Source organism: Xiphias gladius, chromosome 14, assembly GCF_016859285.1.
Source record: "Xiphias gladius isolate SHS-SW01 ecotype Sanya breed wild chromosome 14, ASM1685928v1, whole genome shotgun sequence".
Classification (NCBI taxonomy): domain Eukaryota; kingdom Metazoa; phylum Chordata; class Actinopteri; order Istiophoriformes; family Xiphiidae; genus Xiphias; species Xiphias gladius.
In genome coordinates, this window is record NC_053413.1 from 19,831,623 (window position 1) to 19,855,951 (window position 24,329).

General features: G+C 39.4%; 2 protein-coding genes and 2 long non-coding RNA genes across 7 annotated transcripts; 2 read left to right on the forward strand and 2 right to left on the reverse strand.

Moving 5' to 3' along the window:
• Positions 1 to 31: 31 nt before the first annotated feature.
• LOC120799366 lies at positions 32 to 3,451 on the forward strand. Its single transcript, XR_005708826.1, has 3 exons — positions 32 to 155; positions 3,021 to 3,118; positions 3,347 to 3,451. It is a non-coding gene; the product is annotated as an uncharacterized LOC120799366 (long non-coding RNA).
• On the reverse strand, positions 959 to 8,556 carry LOC120799365. Of its 3 annotated transcripts, XR_005708825.1 has the most exons (8): positions 8,234 to 8,556; positions 5,396 to 5,506; positions 5,000 to 5,143; positions 4,680 to 4,829; positions 4,101 to 4,355; positions 3,336 to 3,787; positions 2,944 to 3,116; positions 959 to 1,592 (listed from the first exon to the last, which is right to left on the reverse strand). It is a non-coding gene; the product is annotated as an uncharacterized LOC120799365 (long non-coding RNA). The 3 variants fall into 3 exon arrangements; XR_005708823.1 differs by having other exon boundaries at positions 5,000 to 5,506; XR_005708824.1 differs by lacking the exon at positions 8,234 to 8,556 and adding an exon at positions 7,899 to 7,926 and having other exon boundaries at positions 5,000 to 5,506.
• Positions 8,557 to 10,350: 1,794 nt separating this feature from the next.
• On the reverse strand, positions 10,351 to 11,774 carry apoda.1 (apolipoprotein Da, duplicate 1). Its single transcript, XM_040144305.1, has 4 exons — positions 11,658 to 11,774; positions 10,977 to 11,098; positions 10,778 to 10,863; positions 10,351 to 10,586 (listed from the first exon to the last, which is right to left on the reverse strand). The coding sequence occupies exons 1-4, from the start codon at positions 11,772 to 11,774 to the stop codon at positions 10,351 to 10,353; spliced, it is 561 nt and encodes a 186-aa protein (XP_040000239.1).
• Positions 11,775 to 19,176: 7,402 nt separating this feature from the next.
• Positions 19,177 to 22,088, forward strand: LOC120799124 (apolipoprotein D-like). Of its 2 annotated transcripts, XM_040144041.1 has the most exons (6): positions 19,177 to 19,363; positions 20,357 to 20,519; positions 20,628 to 20,761; positions 20,952 to 21,073; positions 21,493 to 21,581; positions 21,703 to 22,088. In XM_040144041.1, exons 3-6 carry the CDS (start codon positions 20,642 to 20,644, stop codon positions 21,942 to 21,944), a joined length of 573 nt encoding a protein of 190 aa, XP_039999975.1. In that variant the 5' UTR covers positions 19,177 to 19,363; positions 20,357 to 20,519; positions 20,628 to 20,641; the 3' UTR covers positions 21,945 to 22,088. The 2 variants fall into 2 exon arrangements, with proteins under 2 accessions (XP_039999975.1, XP_039999976.1); XM_040144042.1 differs by lacking the exon at positions 20,357 to 20,519 and having other exon boundaries at positions 19,178 to 19,363.
• Positions 22,089 to 24,329: the final 2,241 nt, after the last annotated feature.

Sequence of the window (24,329 nt, forward strand, 5' to 3'; positions counted from 1 at the left end):
GTGTGGGAAAACAAATCCGATGTGAAAGTCAAGTCAGGAGACAAAGGTTCCGCTGCTTTCATGGATAAAACTGTGGCTTCATTCGTATAACAACAGAGGTGTGAAAGTAACCAACGACATTTTTCTCAAGCGCTGTATTTAAGTACATATTTGAGGTACTTGCACTTTACTTTTAATGCTACATTATACTTCACTACATTTCAGAGGGAACAATTGTACTTTTTACTCCACTACATTTACAGCTGACAGCTGTGGTTAAAAGTTCCTCTACTGAATAAGATGTTTAGATACAAAACGTGAAGATCTTAAAAATATGATGCTTTGTTGCAAATTAAAGTACTTTACCTATCAATGTATACAAGTAACGCTGAAAAGATTAGTTGATTAGTTGATTGACAGAAAATGAAAGGCACCTAGTTTGATAATGGTTTCAGTCATTTGTCAAACATTTTAATTTTGTTTTAATGCTACTTTATAGCATATAAAGTAACATATATACTTTATAACTTCTCCCCTACATTTCTGAAGGAAATAATCAAGAAAGTAATCAGGAGATTAATCCATAATGAAAAGAGTTAGTTGCAGTCCTATATAAAACCGTTAAAAATGAGATGCACTTCAACCAGCCACAATTACAACAGTATTAATCTAATGATATTAGTCAAATCGGAGAATTGAGGAATAAAATTGGTATGGCGTAGTGTTATTATAAATGAATAACCTGGTAAACAACACTGAACTACTATACTGTCTTATTGTTAAAATACGACTGGGAACTCTATTTGCTATACTGTGTTCCCAGTGTAACAGTCGTATTTAAAGGGGCCAGTAAATTTATAATAATACAAGGCCAACACCAATTTTATTCCCTCTCTGCATTGGCGGACCACATTTTGGAAAAATAAAAACAAATAACATACAAATGTACAACTTATACTTATGATTTATTTATTCCAGTGAAATAATTTGCCAGACTCATACACTACAAAGCATCTGAAATTAAAAAAATACAAGCATCTGACAACATAAACAACTCTGCATTTACTTAGATCTATCTTAGAAATGTTCTATGTACGAATGTCACTGTTGTTGACTTTTGTGAAAGGAAAGATTGTCTTCACATTCCAATAGGAGGAATGCATTTTAGCTTTCAGAGCCTTTCTAAAGTATAGATAATAGTCGCTTGGATAAACTTGTCCTGCAGACAGGTTGAGATGGATTGTCCTTCCAAAAGCAAACTGTAAACTGCAAACTTGTTTTTGTACTGTTGGCAGAGGTCATCCCATGTCCATCCCGCTTTAAAGACTGCACAAAAGTGTTTGCACGGAAGTCTGTTTCTCTTCCAGTCTTCACAACTGCATGATGGTAGAGTACAGCTTGACGCTAGTGTGACAACACAACTCCCTCCGTCTGACTCACTGGTCACCTTGAATGTTCCATGAGACATTTGTGTAACATGTTCAGGACCTAAATCTGCTGCCATTCGGTCTTTGATGTGAATCACCATGTCACATGGTCGGTTGTGAAGGAAGGTGGGTGTACTGGCACTGTACTTGTACCCAGAGGAACATTGGATGTTCAGCTGCGTGTACCTGAGAAATAACATAAGCATCTTTTATGTCAACTGCGTAAGGATTGCAGGTCTTCAGGTAAGATATTACAAACAGAGGTAGGCCCATGTTATACCTCAGCACTGAACAAATAATTAAGGATGGGAAAATGTATCGAAATTTGATATATCATAGTACAAATACATCACGAAGCGTATTGCTTGGTCTCATGATATGTACTGTGTGGTCTCGTCACACCAGCTACTTTTTATTTTTGCCATTATGGTAACAGAAGTCTGTAGCCATCCATAGTCATACATGTTTTTCCTTGCCCGTTCCATACTTTGTACTGCAGAGGGCGCAATTGCCCCTATTATACAAAACAGTCTCCTGGGACCTAAACTCCTCAAAGATGAGAGGAGCTGGAGGCGATGCTAGTAATACAGAGATAGAAAATGTTCCACCTGCATTGAAGTATTTCAGTGAATTTCGGCATTCCTGTAAAATGCTGATACAATACAAAGTCATCTTACATCAGTGAGTTGTGCAAGATGATAATGCTCTACGCAACAGCTAACACAACCAACATGAGCGCTAATCTCCACCAATACCATAGACACGTAACAAAGGAAAAAACTGCCGCGGGCCAAAAAACCACTGCTGAAATCATTTTGTACCCCTGTGGCTGAGCTAAAGAAATAACTAAAGCAATTGGTAACTTCAGTGCAACCAATCGACAGCCATTTTTCTATAGTTGAAAGCAAGGACTTTAGAAAGTTGCTTGCAGTGGTGGAGCTGAAATAACAAGGAAATGCGTTTCTAGTGTTGCCACACCAAATCTCTACAGAGAAACCAGGCAAGATGTCACAGCAAGCTTGACAGTAGCTAACCTCATTTCGCTAACAACAGTCAAGCGGACTTCCCACGCTACTCAGAGCTATATCACAATAACAGCGCACACTGGGAGTGAGAACTGGGAGGTGGCTAGCTACGTCGCGCCAAGTTGCCCTCTGTTTGAATCGCACATGTGAACTACGGTCGCAGAAGTCCTTGTGGGCATTAACAAAAGATTGACCCATAACTGGCAGGGTTACGATATACATACTTCCAAGGTGCGTGGGGAAGAGGTAAAAACCCAAGCAATACTTGTGGTATAAAGAACAACTTTACGTCAGACCGATTTTTTTTACAATTTATCAAACCAGTGCCAGAAAAGGGAAAAAGAGGAAGCACAAGTATTCTGCAGTCATGCACTGTTGTCTGTGGACTTTTAATTGTATCATGATTAAATCGAAACATAAGCCCTATATCGTGTACTGAATCGTACCATGAAATAAAAAAACCATCATCCAATCCCTTCTGATACTATAATATAAGCACACTCTAAACTTACTTCTTTTGCATCTGGGGGATGAAATCGACAATCATTGTCATCATTTCACTCGTGGTGCCGGTCTGGTTGTTCTCCAGGTGCCTGAACCTCAAAGTCTCATTCAGCCGCTCAAGCCCACTGTTGGTTGTGATTTTCTGTGGCAGCGAATCCTCAAGGAAAACTGTGACCCATCTCTGTAAGTAAAAGTGCTGTAATATTTACATCTTCATCCCCTCACATTTGAAAATGATAAGCAGTGGCTGGGTCACGATACACATGTGCTTCAAGCACTTTATGTTATATTACCTTTGTTTAAAATTTTGTAGCAAATGAAGTGCAAAAGAGTTAGTTATTTAGTTAGGTACATATGCAGATATGCGTTGATTTTCTATTAAAATTTTATGTGTTCTTACCTTCACCTCAGGGAGCCATGTTGTCTAAAACCATTTCTGGAAGAGGAGATTCCTGGTCCATTGCTCACTGTCCTGAAGCTGCTTGAGTGCCTGCTAATACTCCTGGAGAGTGTCAGCTGCAGCGATTCTTCTCAGAAAGGGCTAGTGTCATGGCTTGATTCTGTACCCCATGGTCCACTTTTCTCATCCATTCACCCCACACCCTATCCTGGTGGAAATCACACAGGACAGCTCTGCAATCTATTTGTGCGGACCCACAGGAAAAACAACGGCAGTTCGTGCTTCGTCATCTTAAACGCGGCATGAAGGAGGCAGACGTCCCGCCCATACAGGTGCAGAAGTCGCTGCTGCCACTTTGTCTGGTAGCACGGAAGGAAATCTTCCCTCTCTCGATGTGGCCTGACAAAGATGTTGTCACCAGGGTCTCTGTTTCTCCATGTCTGTGCAAGGATCTGTAAGAACAAAAAAGTACATTATGACCATTTTAATTTCAATGCATAGGCATGAAATTACTAGTATGTACAGTATGGCCCATTTCTTAGACCAACGAGTCCTGTTAAATGGTATTTTGTAGTATACATGTATCTCATGTGTGCTGTAAAAGTATTCAACAAATGTGAGGGAATCTTACGGTGTAATACTTTCATGTTGAACCATGATAAAGGATAATCTAAATGCTTTGTTTTTTGTAGGTGGGTTGAGTGCTACCTGTCAAGTGAAAAGGATGTTGATAGTAACATTGCCCATGAAAAAACTCCTTCTTACCTGCAAGTTCTCCTGATCATCACTGGGGTGACTGACAGCATCACGTGCACATTTCATGATATTTCTCAAGTTTTGGTGCAGGGTGTAATAGTGATACCTTGTCAGTGGAGGTGGCTTTTCACCTTTGAAAAGGTTGCGCTTTACAAATTCTCTGATATGCCTGCGCATTTCACTGACACTCTTGACTCCCCGTCGTAACAGCTCCTTTTTTCTTTCCTCAACCCTGGGGTCAACCACTTCTCGAACGCAAGCCACCTGCAGAAAATAACTTGTACTTTTATGCTTTTATTTTACAGAACTGTTGGTATGTCATTTTTGAAATGGTACAAACACTCAACAAGACAGGGGTGTATAGTGATGGTTTTAAAAGGGAGTGTTAAGGAGGAAGCTCCAGCTCACTTTGATATGTCAATGCTGTGTATGTCCCTTGTGACATCTTGTTGTGTTCTGTAAATTAAAACTGCATTGCCTGACCACCTTAGAATGACAGATGTAAGAAATATTTGTAGAGGAGTAGAAACGCTACATCTATTCAAGAATCATCAACTACTGGATCACAGGGGCAAAGACAATAGTTACCTTTCCAACAACAGGATGGCCAACATGATCCTCCAGTAGTGGTACCAACACATAGTAGGTGTTTTCCCAGGCTACTGGCTTGTTCTCTTGTAGGGTCATCCTCAGGGTTTGTCCTGCACGCTTTCTTTCCCACACACTGTCCCTGAAAATCTGAAGCAGCGAAAAAATTCACAGATAGAACATTTATTTAGATACAACTGATTCTGAGTTGTCAATTCGGCATCATGCGCAATGGGGAAAGGAGCTGAGCTTGCAGGTTTGTTAAAATGAATCACCGGCTTCCTTTAGCCAAGCTCTGCATGTCACATACAGGGACCCACCTACAGTACTGTGCAAAAGTCTTGTTAAGATGTTTAGATTCTTATCCATCACGAAGTACCATCAGGTAGGCGTCTGATCGGTCCCAGATTCATTCTGCAGCATGACGACAACAACCCCAAACATACAGGCACAGTCATGAAGAGCTATCTTCAGAGACAAGAAGAACAAAGAGTCGTGCAACAGATGGTCTGGCCCACACAGACCCCTGATCTTAACATCGTGGAGTCAGTCTGGGATTACATGACGAGACAGAAGACACTGAGACAGCCTAAGTCCACATACGAACAGTGACATTATTTTTGAAAGCACTGTCACTTTACTCTTAATGTCTCAAACTTTGGCACAGGACTGTATATATAAGGTAACTGGAGATATATAGTAACTAACAACTTTACCTTATGGTCAGGAAACGTGGCCACTCTTGTCACCTTGAGCTCTGCAGGGCAGCCAATCTTTTTGGCGTCTTGTGCCAAGAATCTTCTTTTCTTGTGCACATGATCTCCAGACTACAACGAAACGAGTAAGTTTTAGAAGAAAATGTTTACCTCAAACCGAACTGAAACTGCAAAATTCATTGTAAAAAGTATTTGGAGCAACAGAGTAAAGAAAATTGCTAGTGTACAAAAGCGGAATTCAGTATGTCGAGAGAGGTAAGTATGCATGTAAAGTATTGTATTACCTACTGCTGCGTTTTTCTGAGCATATCTCTCTTTTTTTCTCTTTGCCCCGTCTTTTACTAGGTGGCACTCAAACGACATGCTGCCAATGAAAATAAATGGCATCCCAGTGAAGGAGATGGTTGCTGCCTTCCCATCGTTCTTCTTCTCAAAAAAGATTCTGTTCTTTGCAGAGGGCTGCCAGTCAGTTGGAAACAGAAATGGATATCTGACCTGTAGATGTGTGTTTAATATTTAAAGGTGAAGAATAAATATTTTCACCTTTCCTCAAAGCAAAAGAGCTCACATACCCATATTCTGAGTACAGTTTTTTTATGTAATGTGACTGTCAATGTTTTTATGTTGTCAATTGCTCAAGATTGAAAAGGACACGTTGTACAACAGTATCAAAACAAGGAAAGGAAAAAACACATGGATAGTTATAATGATAGTTGAATTTGTCTGACATTTCCCTTCAGTAGGCCACAGCTAGAGCCATTTTCTTCCTATCATTTGCAAAACCCCTGTCAAAGGTTAAATTAAACTTCAGTAAAACCTTTGTTTTCATGCAAAGAAAAAATTATTTTACTTCAAACACACTGATAACTGTCAAAAACAGCACTTGCCTCCTTTAATATACACTCCATGGCCACTTTAATGCAATCCAATATAACTGTTCAGCGTTCTACATTTAGGATGATAATAATGTTCAGTTATTCCATAATGTCAGTAATGTTTTTGTTGACACTGTCAGAAAGGTGTTAATCCAAATTTTTTGTTTTTAATACTGAAGTTGTAGCTATTGGTGGTGTTGAACTGGACTGCATTATATTGATCTGAGTTTCTAATGTTCTTATTTATTGAATTAAATTTTACAGGTGTTCCTTATGAAGTGGCCACTGACTATATGAGTACATAGTCATATAGTGACTTACTATATGAAAGTAATTGAAACAAAGCTATTTTAACTCATCCTCGCCTGACAATCTTACTGATCGGCCACTTTATATCACTTCAGTGAAATACGTCAGGTGGCATACCTTACCAAACAAGCTCATTAAGAAAAATCAACATCGTATTATTGCAAGCTGACAGACCAAGGGTGACTATACCTAAGACTAAACCTCCCTGACTGAGCATAACACAAACACCTGATAATCATCAGGCGACAAGAATGACGTATATGAACAACTGGAGCCCATCTTGCGATGGGATCACACCAGCCGCAACACGGCATGAGTACTCAGTGGTCGTTACTGCATTGTTACATGAGAACTCAGTGTCGTTACTGCAATATTACATGAGTACTCAGTAGTCGTTACTGCATTGTTACATGAGAACTCAGTAGTCGTTACTGCAATATTACATGAGTACTCAGTAGTCGTTACTGCATTGTTACATGAGAACTCAGTAGTCGTTACTGCAATATTACATGAGTACTCAGTAGTCATAACTACATTATTACATGAGTACTCAATAGTCGTTACTGCAATATTACATGAGTACTCAGTAGTCGTTACTGCATTATTACATGAGTACTCAGTAGTCGTTACTGCATTGATACATGAGAACTCAGTAGTCGTTACTGCATTGTTACATGAGAACTCAGTAGTCGTTACTGCATTGTTACATGAGTACTCAGTAGTCGTTACTGCATTGATACATGAGTACTCAGTAGTCGTTACTGCATTGTTACATGAGTACTCAGTAGTCGTTACTACAATATTACATGAGAACTCAGTAGTTACTGCAATATTACATGAGAACTCAGTAGTCATAACTACATTATTACATGAGTACTCAATAGTCGTTACTGCACGCCCCACGCCCATCATCCAACTCGGCCTTCATTTTGATCTCAACTACACATCTGTAAAGTTTCGTGACTGTACCTCGCACGACTGTGACGCTATCGCGGTGACAAAATCTGTCCACAGACAGACAGACACCTGCTAAAGTACTGAAAACCACTTCTGTGGTAGATCCCGCTACAGTAGGTGTCTCCAGGACCGAACTTTGTTATGATGACACACACACTCACACACAGACTCACAAGGTGAAAACTATACCAGCCCTGCTCTCACGACTGGTAACAAGGAATTATATTTTTTTTCTGATTTTGAACTTTTGAACTTTGCAGGATTAACAGCAGATATTTGGATCGATCTCTGAATCACGCAACCTGAATGTGTAAACAAACAAACAAAAGTCAGATTTTAGCTCATTTTCTAAAACCTCTGACCGTCGGTCGACTTCGTTCATTAGTCACCATGGGAACATCGAGCTTGCCCCAGCCGCGTTCATCACTTTTCAGTGTCCCCTGGAAACATTTCCGCTGTAGTCTGCGCTACCAGCAGCATTTCTGTATTTGGTTATGTTTTCACTATTTGGGTGTGTTTTCTCACACGTGTTGTCACATTGGTGAAGATGTTTTCTTAGTTGTCTTATATTTTCTTAAGCTGCAGTGCGCTGTTTTATTCTCCATGCGAAGCAGCACAGTGCGACAGGAGATCAACGTGTTGTTACCATCAACTTAGTGCATATCTACATTAAACTTGCGATAGCAAATCAACGTACCCACATCGTTGACATTCTCGTCACTGCAGACGCTCACATATTTACACTGAGTTATGTCCTCAATATCGTGGATAAGTTTGGCTATTTCTTGGCGAGACTGGCGGATGCAAACACGGGAGGTCGGTGTCCGCGGCTCCGCCATCACTCCGCGATGACCCACAGCTTTGGAGCCAAACATCAATCATCGGGTCCCGCGCCTTCAGGAAACATCTCATCCACTCACTACTGTTTGACCGATCATTTAGTGGCGGAGATGAACAAAAAAAAAAAAAGCTGTAGATTTGTCAGACTTTTCACCCACTTCTTCCAGCTACACAGCTGAGCTGGTGTGGCACCGACTGAAAACAAATCCGATGTGAAAGTCAAGTCAGGAGACAAAGGTTCCGCTGCTTTCATGGATAAAACTGTGGCTTCATTCGTATAACAACAGAGGTGTGAAAGTAACTAACGACATTTTCTCAATCACTGCACTTAAAGTAACACGTTGAGGTACTTTCACCTTATTTTTTTAAGGATACTTCACTACATTTCAGAGGGAAATATTGTAATTTTTACTCCACTGCATTTATCGGACAGCTGTGGTTAAAAGTTCCTTTTCTGATTAAGACGCTTACATACAAAACATATGAAGATCTTAAAAAATATGACGCTTTGTTACAAATTAAAGTACTTTACCTATCAATATATACAAGTAGCGCTGAAACGATTAGTTGATAGACAGAAAATGAAAGGCAACTATTTTGATAATGGTTTCAGTCATTTGTCAAACTTTTTTTTTGTCTTTAAATGCTACTTTATATTTCTACTCCACTAGATTTCAGAGGGAAATAATCAAGAAAAAATAATCTGCAGATTAATCAGTTTATGAAAATAATCATTGTTTGCAGCTCTACCTGAAGTGTACTGTCACTACTACAGTCAGAAAAGATGCTCATGAAAGATGTTTTACTTCACCTGTACCACTATTTAAACTACAGCTGTTTACAGCTGGATATCATAATCTTTTTAAAGTGATATAACATCGTTTAATCTCTTGAACTATGATTTATTTTTTTAATTTTATCTTTGACGTTTGCCAGTAATGTTGCGTATGTCATATACAAAACATGTGGTAGTCTGTACTAAACTGCAACACGTATCGTAGCGGTTGTGAAAGAAGTACTCGCAGTGTAGAAATACTCTGTTACATGTAAAAGTCCTGCATTCAAAATTTTACTCAAACAACCTGCTTCAATCATTTACGATATAAATCATGAAAAAACAGTGAAATACACCTGCCGCAATTTCACAAAGCCCAAGTTGATGGCATCAGATGTCTTGGTTTGACTGATTAACACAAAGATATTAATAAGAAGAAGAAGAATCTTTATTCGCCATGTACTTCTTTATACGCAACTGTGACAACCAAACTGTGACAAGTGAACACGCAGAAACACACTTGGAGCAATGAGCAAACAAACACTGGGAGCAATGAGCATACACACACACACACACACACCCAGAGCAGTGGGCAGCCACAACTACAGCACCTGGGGATTAGTTGAGGGGGTTAGGTGCCTTGCTCAAGGGGAAATTCAGCCATGGGAATTGAGGGAGGAGAAAACGCTGAGCATTCAATCCCCCCGCCCCCATTTTTTTCTTGCCGGTACAGGGAATCGAACTGCTGACCTTTCGCGATTGAACTTAGGAATCAAGGAAGATCACGTGCGGTAAGTTTAAGTGACTTTAATTTACTCTAATTAGATGCTACACATTTCCAATTAGTGGTACAAACATCAGATTTACTCAGTTTGATTTCACGACTTTATTCAGCAAATGAAATAATGCTTCATTATGAAAAAATGAACAGCTTAACTGACAATACTGTGCAGAACATTACTCTCAGCTTGTAATATCACAACCAGTGATGATGTGTTAAATAAAAAGGTGGGTAAACTATATCTCAGTATTCATTTATGCTGTTATACTTAAAACAACCTCACATCAAACTACTTTCTATGATGCACAGTACAGCCATGCAGTTATTTTGTGCTGTAAACATTTATAGTGTCATTAAAAAAAGGTGGGAAAACTATGCTCCACACATACACAAAAGGACAGCAGAGTTGAGTCGACCCTCAGAGAGTTTTGTCGCAGCCCTGCTGCCTGCTGGCAATCATCCTGCTCACGTCGATGTTGTTGTTGGCAAAGATGTCCTTGGCTTTCTCGACGGTGGAGTCTGGCAGGGTCCGTGTTCGGCCCAGGATCCAGGCGAAGTCGACGTGGAAGAGCCTCAGGACGTCCGTGCAGGAATACACGAGGGCCGTGTCCACGTAGTCAGTGGACACGATCCAGTAAGGGGAGTAGGGCAGGACTGTGGTGAAGGCATAAGAGTTAAGGAGCACAAAACAAGATCAAAAGATCACCTAACAATATTTTCTCCTGGAGAAAAAGCAGTCTGAGGTCTGTTCATGTTAAGAAGCCCAATAACATTACCAATGAACTCCCTTAACACACAGCAGTGGCAGTATTTCTCAAAACTGTAGTAAATGTAGTCGTGCTCACCGTAGGAATAACTTATTCCCAGCTTGGCCGGATTCTTCATATCCTCTATGACTCCAGTCCCTTCGATTTTCCTCAGCTCTCCTTTTCTGTTTTATTCCAGACAGTCAAAATTTCATGTTGGATTAAAGGGAAATACACACCGTGCAAACATCACCTCCTGACTCCACATTTGCACAGAGAAATTGCGGATAGGACTCACAGTAATTCAGAGCTGACCACTCGAATGGAGCTGTCCGTCCTCAAAGTGAAATTGGTTTCAATGCATCGGCCCTTCTCAAACTGGGCCGGCAGTTTGGCAATTTCAAACCATCTCCCCATAAACTGTGGGGGTAAAAAAACACACGAGTTCACAGACAATTCCAAGCACTCTGATTGAAGAGTATGAATAAATCTACATACTTTAGTGGAGTCAGTAAAACATATGGTAGGTGTCCTATCAAACATATTCATTACCAGCGGTGGAATAATAAGAGTTACTCAAGTGCTGTTCTCTCTGAGGTTACATTATACTTCCACTCTGCTACATTCAGAGGGATATATTGTGCTTTTTACTTCACTTCATTTATTTAACAGTTTTAGTTGCTAGTTATGTTGCAGGTTCAGATTTAACACAAAAAAACTTGAGCATCTTATAAAACATGACGCATCCTTATAGAGTAAATACTCACCAGTATGTAAATTAGTTTAAATTAGCTCCACTTTGACAAACTACAATGGTAAAAAAGTAAAATGCTATTGATAATCTGGTTACACTTAACTTTAACCCACTCCCAGCTGGTGTAATTTAATTATTTCAGTGCTTTTAGCTGAATAAAGGCCGGCCGTTTTGGTCCCAAAATATCATGTCCCCCACACTATTTTTCTAGTTTTATGTTTGTACCTGTTTGAGGTTGAACGCAGGTTGAACGGCCGGTTCTGGACATGGTCCCCAGTGGGGCACCTGAGCCCTGATGAGCGGGAGAACAAATGCAAAAACCAGAGCAAAAGATAACTCCATAGTGAGACAGGCCTTTGTGACCTGCAAAAAGCATAAATAGGTCACAAACTGAAAGTTGCAAGGTGAAAACGTTATATCTATGTGTGAATAAGGCAACAAGTAACAGAAAGGTGACATAAAAAGTCAATATATAAGCAGGGAAACCACTGAAAAGCAGGACAAGGCATTCACAACATCATTAAAAGCAAAAAAAAAGTCAGAATTAAATTTGTGAAAGCACAAAAGCAGAGCACAAAAGAACGCAACCACAATTTAGGCAAACATGTGGGAAAATGTTCCAAGGATCCTCATTGATTTGTTATATTATTATATTATTTATATACATTACTAAACATCTTTTCTTACCTCTGTGGCCTGGTGGTTCAGATATGTCTTCTCTCCCCAGGACAAATTCTGGTATTTGAATTAGAGACCTTGCTGTCCGCGAGTTTTTGCGGTCCTGCAACTCTATGTCATCAATGGGTGTCTTTGTGTGTAGCCAACCTTATTTCAGACATAAAGGAAACTATTAGCAAATTGGAGTCATGGGGGACATACCAGCAGAAATGTTACAAAACAATCTGGATTGTCTCTTGCCTCAGATGGGCAAGGATGTGAGTTTTGTTTTTTTTTTTTAATTATGTTTCCATAAAATATATGAGGATTTCTTGAGGAGGCTTGCAGGCTGCAAAGCTGCACCATGTCTTTGCAGACACAACAGCATCTGAGTAAATTAAAGCCATTTTAAAGTTGAAGAATATAGATGATCCAATTTATTTTCAAACCTAAAAAATAACACGTCCTACTTGGTTATACAAAGGAATTGACTAAATGAGTTGGATTTGATCTAATTCAATAATATTTTTTCATGGTCACATCGCAGTAACTTACTGCCACATATGACCTTTTTGTACCTTTTTGATAATAGTGTTGCTGCAGAGATGGCAATGTTGATCGGTCCACCACTTTGGTCCAGACTGCAGTATCTCAACAACTACTGGACGGATTACCATTAAATCTGGTACAGGCATATGGTTAGGGGTGAACTGTAAAAGCTTTGGCGATCCTCTGACTTTCCTCAAGCGCCTCAGAGGGAAATATCCCCTTCTACCTCTGCAGACATTCATCTTTGGTGATCACCTGTCTTAATCTGCTTAGAGGCCAGCAGGTCAGATTGCGGTCGTAGAGGGCAGCTTCCAAGTGTGAAAGTCTGTGACTGTGTGAGTGTGATCAAGGTATTCCTGAAAAAGACTGCTCCCACCAAAATTACCCAAACAAATTACCAGATTTGACCGATACTGGTTTATCTATCTGAGCAGTACAGCCTCACAGAGCCACTAGTGTTGTTCCATGATAACACACATTACATAGCATTGGTCCCCGTATGTGTTTATTACACTTATGGAACAATGACCCTTTTGATTCCTGCGTCCTCATATTCAGCCCTTTTTCTGACATTTTCTCTGAGTGTGCGGTGAGCAGAGTCGCTGCCCTCTGTTGCTCTCTGCTGGTCTTCAGTCACTCTGTCACGATGCCGCAAGGGACAGAGGACTCCACTTGGAACCGACTGCAAAAGTTAGAGCAGGAGCAAACAGTTCACAAGCATTATTTTCAAACAATCATGTGGTTAGCACGTATTGATTTGTTAGTGGCATGTTTCTGGAAAAGATTCTGGACTGTGTGAAAGTCTTGAATCCTCTCTAGTGGCTGTAGACTAATATAAATGTTGTCATAATGTTACAGGATATGTGTATAAAGCCTGTACTCTTTATACTTTCAGTGTTTCATTACCAAAAGCAACTTTGCTGTGAATTGTGAATTGTGAATTGTGAATAGACAGGTGCTTGAAATGTTAGGGGGAGCACCAAAGTCAGGGAGATTCATGCTCTGGGGATCATGAATGTCTGGACAAAATTTCATGGCAAGTCATCTGATAGTTGTTGAGATATTTTTGGTCTGCCATGACTAGAGACACGCTGATTGCATGTCTAAAAATTCTAATCTATTTCTAATCATTCATTATTCTTATTTATTATTCTTTATCAAAATGATAGTTGTCATTTAAAAAAGCAAACTCTAACCCTGGCAAAGTCCACAGGTTAATCCACACCTACAGAAGATAATCACTTTAATGTATCTGACATATTCATATACACAACGGGTTATACAGGACTATTTTTGCTCCTGCTGTTGGTTTATTAAAATGATTGCAAATTAGTTAAAGTAGGCTGTTGTTGGCAGTTATCAGTAAGTGCTGAACTATTGCCAACCTAATCAATTTATTCAAAAATTCATTATCATCCAATTGAAAATTTGTCAGTGCTTCTGTGTTCATGAAAAGCTGAAGAAACAGGGTCATGGCCCAAATGCTGAAATATACACCAAAAAAAAAAAGTTCATAATTGCATGTCAACTCACAGAATAGAAAAAAGAGGTGAAAAACCAAGGTACTCTGAGTCCTGAGTATAATCATAAAAAAAAAGCCTTTAATATGACATGGCTGACACCATCGCGTTTCGGTTGAAAGCTTTCATCAGGGTGTTGAGGTAAAATACAAACACAGCCTCGTAAGTAGCACAGGGCACAACACAAAGGAGCTACAGGTGTGTGGACAGAAGCGGAGAGGAGGGAGGGCATCAATGAGGAGGCGCTGTGAAAACCGACCCAGTGAAATGTATCTATGGAGCAAATCATAACTGCTCAGAAAAGCCATACAACAAGTTCAAATACAACATTAATGTCACGTAGAAATGATAGGCTTCAACCTCTCAAATTCACAGATTACTTGGGAATAAAATGTATAGACAGAGTAGGATTAAATATCTGCATCTGAGTCTGTGGCCCGACATTTAAATATCTGAAATGTCGTGGTGCAATGAACCACAGCTCTTTAACGCTCAGAACAGTTTAAACCAACCAAATGCAAATACTATTAAATCCTGTCTGTTTCCAGACAGAGCCCCAATGGCTACAACCAATTTTAAATAAAAGAAGAAAAAGATCAGAAAGTTCAATATCCAGTTAATACGTTTCAGAGAGGAATGACTTTGCTGCTAAGCCCGGATACATCAAAGCCTGGTTAAAGCAGAAGCGCTGGTTTTTTTTCCACGGATGGAGACTCTGAGCTCGACTGGTCAGCGGACGATCAAGGGAAGAACAAACCACACTGACATATTTGATCTAAGAGAAAATATATGAAAAGGGTACGGAATATTAAAGAAGCAGAGACTGTTAGACTGCCATAATGCTCATTATACATCAGAAAAAATGAATGGTGGATGAAAAATAGGAAAAAAAAGTATTATTTCTAAGCCTGCATTAATTGAGTTTTTGGCCACTTGAGGTCAGCGCAATAAGCTGTGAACAAAACGTTGACATATCACCATTTTATAAAGTTGATATTGCTAACAATTTAGCAAAAAGTTACATATTTACACACCCATACAGATCCAACAGATACATAGCAACATCATCATTTATTTGGTGTCATGTTTCTGGCCACTTCATGAATGTAAACCCATAATTTTGTGAGCTCTGTTTTTGGTTTCAACAAACTCCTGAGGGAAACATCTGGCTCTTTAGCAGCTAAATGCTCCACTATGCTCACCAGCTAATCGCTAACTTTGTGTTTGTATGTTAAGTGGTAAGCAGGTAGTGTTTTTTTTTTTTTTTTGGTTTTCTTTTCTTTTCTTGTGTTGAGAACGGCTGCCTGCTGCTGGAAAAGTGGTTGATGAGAGCAGTGCTAGCGAACCTGAATATTAAAGTCTCAGGCGTTAAAATCAAAACAAAGAGCTGAAAGACACCAAAACATTCTGTAGCGCTGAGGTTCACCACAGAGTCAGATAGTTTGTCCCCACGTGAAACGCCATTCACTTTACGCATAGTTATTTGATCCGTTGGTCATATAAAAACATTTACTAAAGAAGCTTTAATCCTTCCCACATGATAGGGTGGCACCAGAAGGCTGGCCACGATGCTACTTACATCAAATTAGCTGTGCTTTGATTTTCATTTAGATACAATATGTTGTATGTGTCATGAAAACAACAGTCAGTTGTTACAGGCCTTGTTTGTGACAGATATTTAGAGTTGTAAAACACAATAATTTATATGTTCCCGTTCCAGGAGCTTGGTATTGTGCATGCTGGCTCACTTAATTAAACAGGGCCCTTGATAATGTTGTTAGTAACACCGGTGCTTTTCTTCTTATACGTCAAAATAATCCGTCTCTAAATCAGTCAGTCAACCGTTATTTGTCAGACTTATGGAACTGATACAAAAAGTAATATAGACTTGATAAATGTATGGCTGTTTTTGAAAGAAATCGTCAGGATCTAAGATACGCATTTTTTTTAAACAGATGCTGCTTTAACATACTTGACTGAAAGCATTACATGAGAGCTACAGTAAAGAGTCACATGTCGCTACACATGGGGTCACAGTGGGGCTCCTGGCACCTGTGTACACACACACACACACACACACACACACACACACACACACACACACACACACACACATAGAGAGTATAGGGTAAACATGTGGAAATGGAAAGGTTTTCACATGTGCTGTAACACACATTCAGAGCTTGAGAATATTTCCTGCTGCTGAGGGACGACAGAGGTCGAAACATCACATGTCACCTTTCACCTGTGTTTGATGGTGTGTGTTGACTGACTGAGGATTAAAATGAGCTGACTGACTTTGTCCAGTAAAGTACAGTTTTATTTGGCGATAGTCTCGTTCAGGACAACCTATAATGATGCATGTCTTCGCTTGGAATTCAATCTCCCCATTAATAATTACAGTATATTACAACATGCATGTGTGCGGAGGTTGTGGAGAAAGCAGAGAAAGCAGATAGGGCGGTTTTGCTTTCAGAAATACTTGACAGCATACAGTAATACAGCAAGACCACAAAAAAGGGCACCACAGCAGACAACAGACTCAATACCATTCTGACAATCTAAACAACAACTGAATGTTAAAAGCCTCTCAAAGGTATTATTTGTTGTATTGCATAGTATTGTGCAGTTGTTACTATTATTTTGTCCAACTCCTGCAAGAATAAAATGAGATGACCCTTAAAATGGTGAACAAATGGCTGTTTTCCTTTAGGATGCAGGGATCCAAACAGTCCTGTTTGATATAACATTTTCCCCAAAAATGGGACTCCAACCTTTAGCAAATCTAAATTAAGAATACAGAAAGTAGCTAACATTTGCATGTTTTCTTTTTCCTCATTTATACAAACAAGCTCTGACTCTGTCGGTGTAAATTACCTCTGAAAGCTTTGTGAACACTGACATTGAAGTTTTGCTGTTGGCTTAAGAATATAATGAACGAATCTACACACTGCGCAGTGTCCAAGCTCTCAGAAGAGGCAGAGAAAGGATCCATCAAGGTCAAGGTTTTTCAAGCCTCCTTTGAGTCTTTTTGGACATTTAGCAGAGAGCAGATTCCTTTTCTGGTTTCATGAAAATTTTGTTGCAACCTGCACACCTGCTAATATTGATACTGACCACAGACACAACAACTCCCTGAACAGGCTTAACTTCTGTGAATTTAGAAACTTAATATGTGATATTTCAAACAGTGAGTCATTAGCATTTTAAACAAGTTTCTCTCTAAAAGCATTGTGCCATTTTAAGCGCGTCATGCTCCATATAGAACATGCACTTAATTTTTTAAAGAAAGGTCATCAGGATATATGTGTTATTTACACTAAATTGTGATTTTTTTTTAAAGACTTCACATTTAAAAAACCCTCTTTGAACTTACAAAACCAAAAATACATGTTTCATCATGTGAGCTGGTCAGTGTTATCACCAAGCTGACTGAGGTGAACGTTTGGTTAAGCTGATACAGTATGTAGTTATCCTTTAACAAAGATAAGACGCTCATTGCCTTTATTTTCATGGTTTTAGTCAAACATGCCTGAGAATGGGTCACATTGGAAGGTCAGGGGTCAGTTCTCAGGTGAAATTCCGCTGCTACAACATGATCCATGAAGGATCAATACGACTACTGAATGATCTTTGTGACTTTCAATTCATCCAGTACAATACAGTTCCATCATTGTAGCCAAGCTGAATGCAGCTGGTTTTGATTAATATCAAAGGAATGACGGTGAACTGGGGAATGAAAATCATGTTTTTCTTTCGATATATTTTCAGCCACTCTAGTGTTGTGGCTCCAAGGGGGCGATGCAAGTCAGTCGGTCCAGCACTTTGCTCCAGACTGAAATATCTCAACATTTATTGGATGGATCGCCATGACAATTAGTGCCGATATTCATGGACCCCAGAGGATGAATCCTAATGCCTTTAGTGATCCCATCACTTTAATCTAGCGCCACCAGTAGGTCAAAGTTGTCACTAACCTTGTGAAATATCTCAACCTCTGCATGATGGATTGGTACAATTTGATGCAGACATTCACGGCTCCCAGACAGTTTATCCCCTCTGACACTGATGTTATCTCCCACTTGTTGAAAAGAACTACAGACATGTCAACAAACTGTTGGCAGAATGGCTGCAAAACTACCACTCCATGTAACATCAGAATAAAATACAACAACAAACAACACAGTTTGTTTGTATCTGGTTTCATTTGGTAACAAACTACTGCATATGCATGACAAAACAAAAGTAGCTAATTGTGGCTGTTTATCTGATGTGACTATAAAGTTAGCACTGTGTGTGACTAATTCATGATCACTCTCAAATTGGAAAAGGGGATGTTTTTCCTGTTTTTGCCTTTCTGCCGACACAGCCTGAATGCAACATTGGTGCAGCCACAGAGAGCAGTTAGCAAGACTGTAGGCTCTTTGTCTTGTTATACAACAAGTGGAAATAAACACCAAAAAAAAAAGCATTTGCTTGAATAACAAAAAAATAAATGCCATAGAATTTGATCTTCTCATCTCTGACAAACTAAAACACTGGCTTTAATCAAATCACATTTCTGCCTCTGAATGTCTTTGAAAAAGCTTTGAAACAATTTCTCTCTTACGAGGTAAACATATTTTTGGCTGTATAAAAAAAAGGGAAAAGTTTTTTCCTTTAATACAATACTAGGCCAAGCAATACAACACTGAGGATGTCAATAACGTACTGAGCAGCAATAATTGATGGATTAATATTCAAGGCTGGAAACAATTTTGTATCGTAATACACTGCCATTTGGCCCATGTTCTCAATGATTCCTTTGCCACTTATGATGATATTTAAATGTTGAGTGTTTTTAATGAGCATTTTGTGTCCCGAAGGTCTTTGTCTGATCCTGTTTTCTCCATCTCCTCCGTCGATAAACCACCAAAGACTGCTTCAGCCTATTTCCGGTGCAAGTGTTTTTCAAGGCCCCTTAAAGCTCCCTGTATAAGAAGGGCAGGGATTAAAAGTGAGACCAGAGGCAGAGAGAGCATCTGTGGTGTGGGAGCAGTGAATCAGGAAAAACCAGGGGCATCTGTGCTCAATTAATCTTTCTTTACACCTGTGTGTGCTTTAGTAAACACTGAGAGGAGAGCCTGAGGTCTATAAAAGCAGAAAGATGCAGTAAATGAGACTGCACTTATGCCTGAAGTTGCTGACAACAGTGGAGCCAAATTGGTAATTTGTTTGTTGTTGTAAATAAGAGCAAAATTTCCCTCTTTCAGTGCATTTACTGCTCTCATACAGCAACTCTGGTTCTTTGAAAATAGCTTCTGTAGAGTCATAGCTGATTAGTATTGTTATTTCTTATCTTTTCACTTTGGCCCCTTGTGTCGAACAAAAGCCCTAGGAAAAATATTCTTCTGTATAAAAGCAGGTGGTTAATGCGCATGTTCACTTCCGTGAAAAGGTTTGGTAAAGAAGATCAATAAAAACTCATGTTCTGTTCAGGAAATATGAAGCTAAACTACCATTAGCAGTTAACTGGCTTAGCTCAGCATAGAGTTGGGAAACATCTACCCTGGCTCTGTCCGAAGACAACAAAGTCTGTTTACCAACTCCTCTGAAGCTCACTAATTAACACTTGACATCTGGTTTGTTTAATATTTTCAAAATCCAATGTTCAAAAATGACAATTTGTGGTCTCACAGGTGTGGCGCAGCCTCTTAGCCGGTAGTCTCTACCAGCTAAGCAGGTCTCAACCAGTCTCTGCTACGTATTTGTACATATACAACGTTTTTGTTGATGAGCTTAATGAGCTTTTTGTCGATGAGCTTAAGCAGTTGCTCCATTTAAAATCAACCAAACTTAAGAGGGGAGAAAGGTGGCCTCTAAAGTCAACAAAATTAATCATGTATTTCTTAAATTCAGAATATCAGCTTGGCTGCATGACTGTGCTGCTTTGATGCTGTCTACTGCCTATTGGAGAACTGATTAATTTACAGTTTTGCATCCTTTGTGTACCTTTTAGATCTTGCTTTAGTTTTTTATTTACTGTATCTTGTTTGCAATTTTTGATATTTATCTTTGGCTTTTGGCTGAGATTTCTTTGAGAATGAGATTTCTTTGCTGAATGAGATGCATTCAGCAGCTTCTACTACAAAGACCTGATAAAATCACTAATCTGCCATTGGTGTGAGGCCTGTTTGAACAGTGTCTTCATTTGAACAGGTGCCAGCTTTCACACTCAGTCATACAACAACAGTCTTTCATGAAAACACAGAGGAGGGGCCAAAGAATGTGGTCAATGATGAAGCTACAGGTTCTTAGATCTATAAAAGACCCCGTCAGGAACTGAATGTCCTGTGCACAGGTAGTACCTGATTACATACAGGTGAGCGGGCTGCAGCCATGACGCTGCCTCGTCATACGTCTCTTTCTGTGCATGTCTCCCATTGTTTCCCAGCCTCACTAACTGTGCTGTCTGTTTTATTATCCGCAGGTCGTGTTGATAAGATGAAGGCCATGCAGGTGATTTCCTTGACTCTGCTGGCTGTTCTCACAGCCAGCGCTCAGGACCTCAAGTTGGGCAAATGTCCCGAGCCTGCCGTTGAGGCTAAATTTGATGTCACCAGGGTGAATACTAAACTCTTTATTTATTCCCTATCTTTCCTTTGCTATTAATTATTTTTTCTGTACAGCATCAGACACCTGCCATAATAACTAACAGTTATTAATAAGGATCTGTGTTGCAACAAATGCTAAATATTTAGTACCTACACAGGGTTTTTTTTTAAGTGTGTGAAATCCTGTACTTTCTCTGCAGTACATTGGTAAGTGGTATGGGATCAAGAAGCTCCCGACAACCTTCCAGACAGGTCAGTGCAGCACTGCCACCTACAGCCTGAAGAGTCCTGGAGTCATCGGGGTCCTCAACAGTGAGCTGCAGTGAGCACGTTATCTAAATATACATTTTAAGATTTGTGGGTTTGATTTCTGCAGCTACAATTACTCACCACTTGTCCTTGACACAGTCCTTGAAATAATAAATTTCACCACAAATTAAGTATTTTTATCCACGCATGGAGTTCTATTGCTTTTGCTTTTTTAAAGCCACATTTTACTCGTTTTTTACTTTAATGCATCAGGTGTGTTGAACATCGATGGCCAAAATTCCTGCCTCATGAACACAAAAGATCACAGACTGATCTTTTATTCTGTATTTTATCTATGAAATGAAAACTTTTAGTGAAAAATTATGATATTTAATACATTTGAACTCCAAATATTTCCAAAACGGAAATATTCAACTAAATTGATTTCTTTTTTATGATAAATCTTTCATGTTTTATTTATTTGTTTTTTAGGGATGATGGAACCATTACTTCTACCACCGGCTCTGCCAAGGTGAAGAACCCCGCTGAGCCTGCAAAGCTGGAGGTCTCCTTCCTTGAAAGTAAAGACATGTCATTCATTACAAATATATTCTAACCTTCAAGTTCAGTCACTCATTATAAGTAATTACTTGTGCACTGAATATTCCAGTAGTTTTAACTATATGAACCTGTCTCCTGTAGCATCTCCCCCTGCTCCCTACTGGGTGCTCTCCACCGATTACGAGGGTCACTCTCTGGTCTACAGCTGCACCGAAAAGGGCCTGTTCTACAAGGAGCTGACCTGGATCCTCAGCAGGGAGCCCACCCTGCCCGAGGAGACCATCGAGGAGCTGGAAAGCATCCTGACCTCCATTGGAGTCAGTGTTGACAAGATGGTCCCCACCAACCAGGATGCAGATTACTGCAGCGCCATGCACCAGTAAACAGAGATACTCCTGTTTCAGTTTACAGGACTGCGAGATGCAGGACGACATGGACGTATGGCATGACTCACTATATGCAGCACGTGTTATACCTTGCCCTGTCGATGTTATGCAAAGTCAGTGCAATAAACCTGTAGAAAGAAATGCGGGCTGTGTGTGTTTTGTCTACAACTACAAAGGCAGGTAGTAGTATCTAATTTACCAGTATCCCAGTACTACAATTCACATTTCATAAAACTTAAACAATCACTGTGCAATACACAAATCTTCCTCGTCGAGTCCAAAAAACTGTAACTGTGATTTCAGCCTCCCAAGGACTCACAAAACTGCCAAATGATTTCTTCAAAATTTCTATGACCACATTAGAAAAAGTGCAACATTATGAGCCCATATTGGCTCTTTGTCAGGTACGGATGAATATTTTTCTAATGTAATATACTACAAATATATTAATGTATATATTATAAGATACTACCACAAAAGTTAACAGTGTTGTAGGTCCCTGGGAGACAGAAAAATTGATTGAAATGCAAAATAATAAATACCCATACAAGTTGCAGTCTAATTTTAAACCAGCAATGCTTTATTTGTTTCATTCTCATACATCCTTCTCCTATGCTCTGTTGGGCTTCTTTTTTATAAATGTAGCTTTTCATCTTGGTCTCATCTCTGTAATGTGACAGACATATTTTGTATTTGTAATTCATATTCCAAAGGTCACATGAAGGCATTTGTTGAGTTGGAGTACGTGAGTGATGCGAGAAAGAGGGTGTGTGTCTTTGACATTTTTGCATATTTAAAGATTAATTTTTCACATTTTTGCCATTCTTATTAGATGGTTAACAGTATAAATGTGGCAAAATATAGAGGAGAGAGGGGGGTATGACATTTGTCAAAGTTTCACGGCCACAATACAACACATTCTGGACATTGTGGTTGTTATGGATGTTAATCGCAAGGCCACCAGAATTTTCCAGCAAGAATATTTTAATGTATTGTGAAGCTGCATAGACCCTGACGTCTTTGATGGAATGCCAAATTTTTGAGAACTGAACTTTTTTAGCTGGATCGTACAGCTGTCTTTCTGGCTTGTTGACTATGTGGTAGGCTAATGAGTCACAGTTTTTTGTAGAACGTTTTTTATGTCTTACCTTATCGGCAAAAAAGTATTTTCTCACCAATGATAGACAATAAAAACATGCCACTTTAAGTACCACTTACAATTTGTTTACAACTGTAACTGGACATTAAAAACTAATAGTTTGCAACTGCATAAAGGAAGTAAAGAATTGCTACTGTTGTACAGTGCACTTGGTTGTCAAAGTGGAAATCCCAAAGATTTCAGTCCTGGTTGATTTGGCAACACCTGTAGTTAGTGGTGGTAACAGCAAATACGGTTTAATACTACAGGTCACAGAATTCTGGGGGCAGCGAAAAAAACTTTTGTCGTTTTAATAAAGACGTCAGGCAATAATTGTCCTTCTTCCATCATTCTGTGATCAACTGTGATCTGATTTTATGCTGCACACGGCATTAGTCTGCGAACAGCAGGCCACAGCGACAGGAGGTGGTTACCTTGCTGAGAAGTTGGAGGTGTGCACCCTTTGGCCTGTAGCACTTCATCTAGCAGCTCGCTGCGGCTGCTCCTTCTTGTTCCATTACTCCCTGCAATATTTCAAACTGATCCGCTGCCTAAAAATGCCAGAAATTGCTTTTGTAGATGACTTGTTTTGTAGACGCATTTTTGATTAACGATAGCGATGAGTGCTAAGCTCACTGACAAACGCATTGCATGTCCCGCGACTGCTACATAATAAAAGTCAGCTCATGTTTCGCCAGTTAAATGCTTTTAATGTGAAGCTGCAGGAATTGGAAATATTCAGTTTACATTAGAAGTAACTTAATACAGCATTTTTTCCAGGAATGTCACCACAGACACCTAGTTGGTAATACTGGAAATATATAAATATTGCAATACTTTCGTCAGTGGGCCATAGGCTCAATCGCCATTGTGTTACCTCATTCAGTGACAACAGAAGTTTATTTGAATGAAAATCTTCGAGGTTATCCACTTTAAACCAGCACTATAGACCAGTGTGTCTCAACCTTTTAGGCTTGTGGCCATTCATCAGTTTGCATGTTTACAGCTTGTGATCAGTTCAACCAAAGAGTGTTTATTCAAACACTTTTTTTTGAAGACTGAAGATTTGAAATTATCCAGTAATTATGAATAAATACAAGATTAGAGGAAAAAACAGAAAAGAAAAATAAACCTAATTTTTCACAATAGAAATAGTTTTCTTCTGCTTTACTATTCTTTTAAACATCTTGTGACCCCTTAGATTTATCAAGCAATCCCTTTGGTGAGTCCAAACCCCCAGGTCT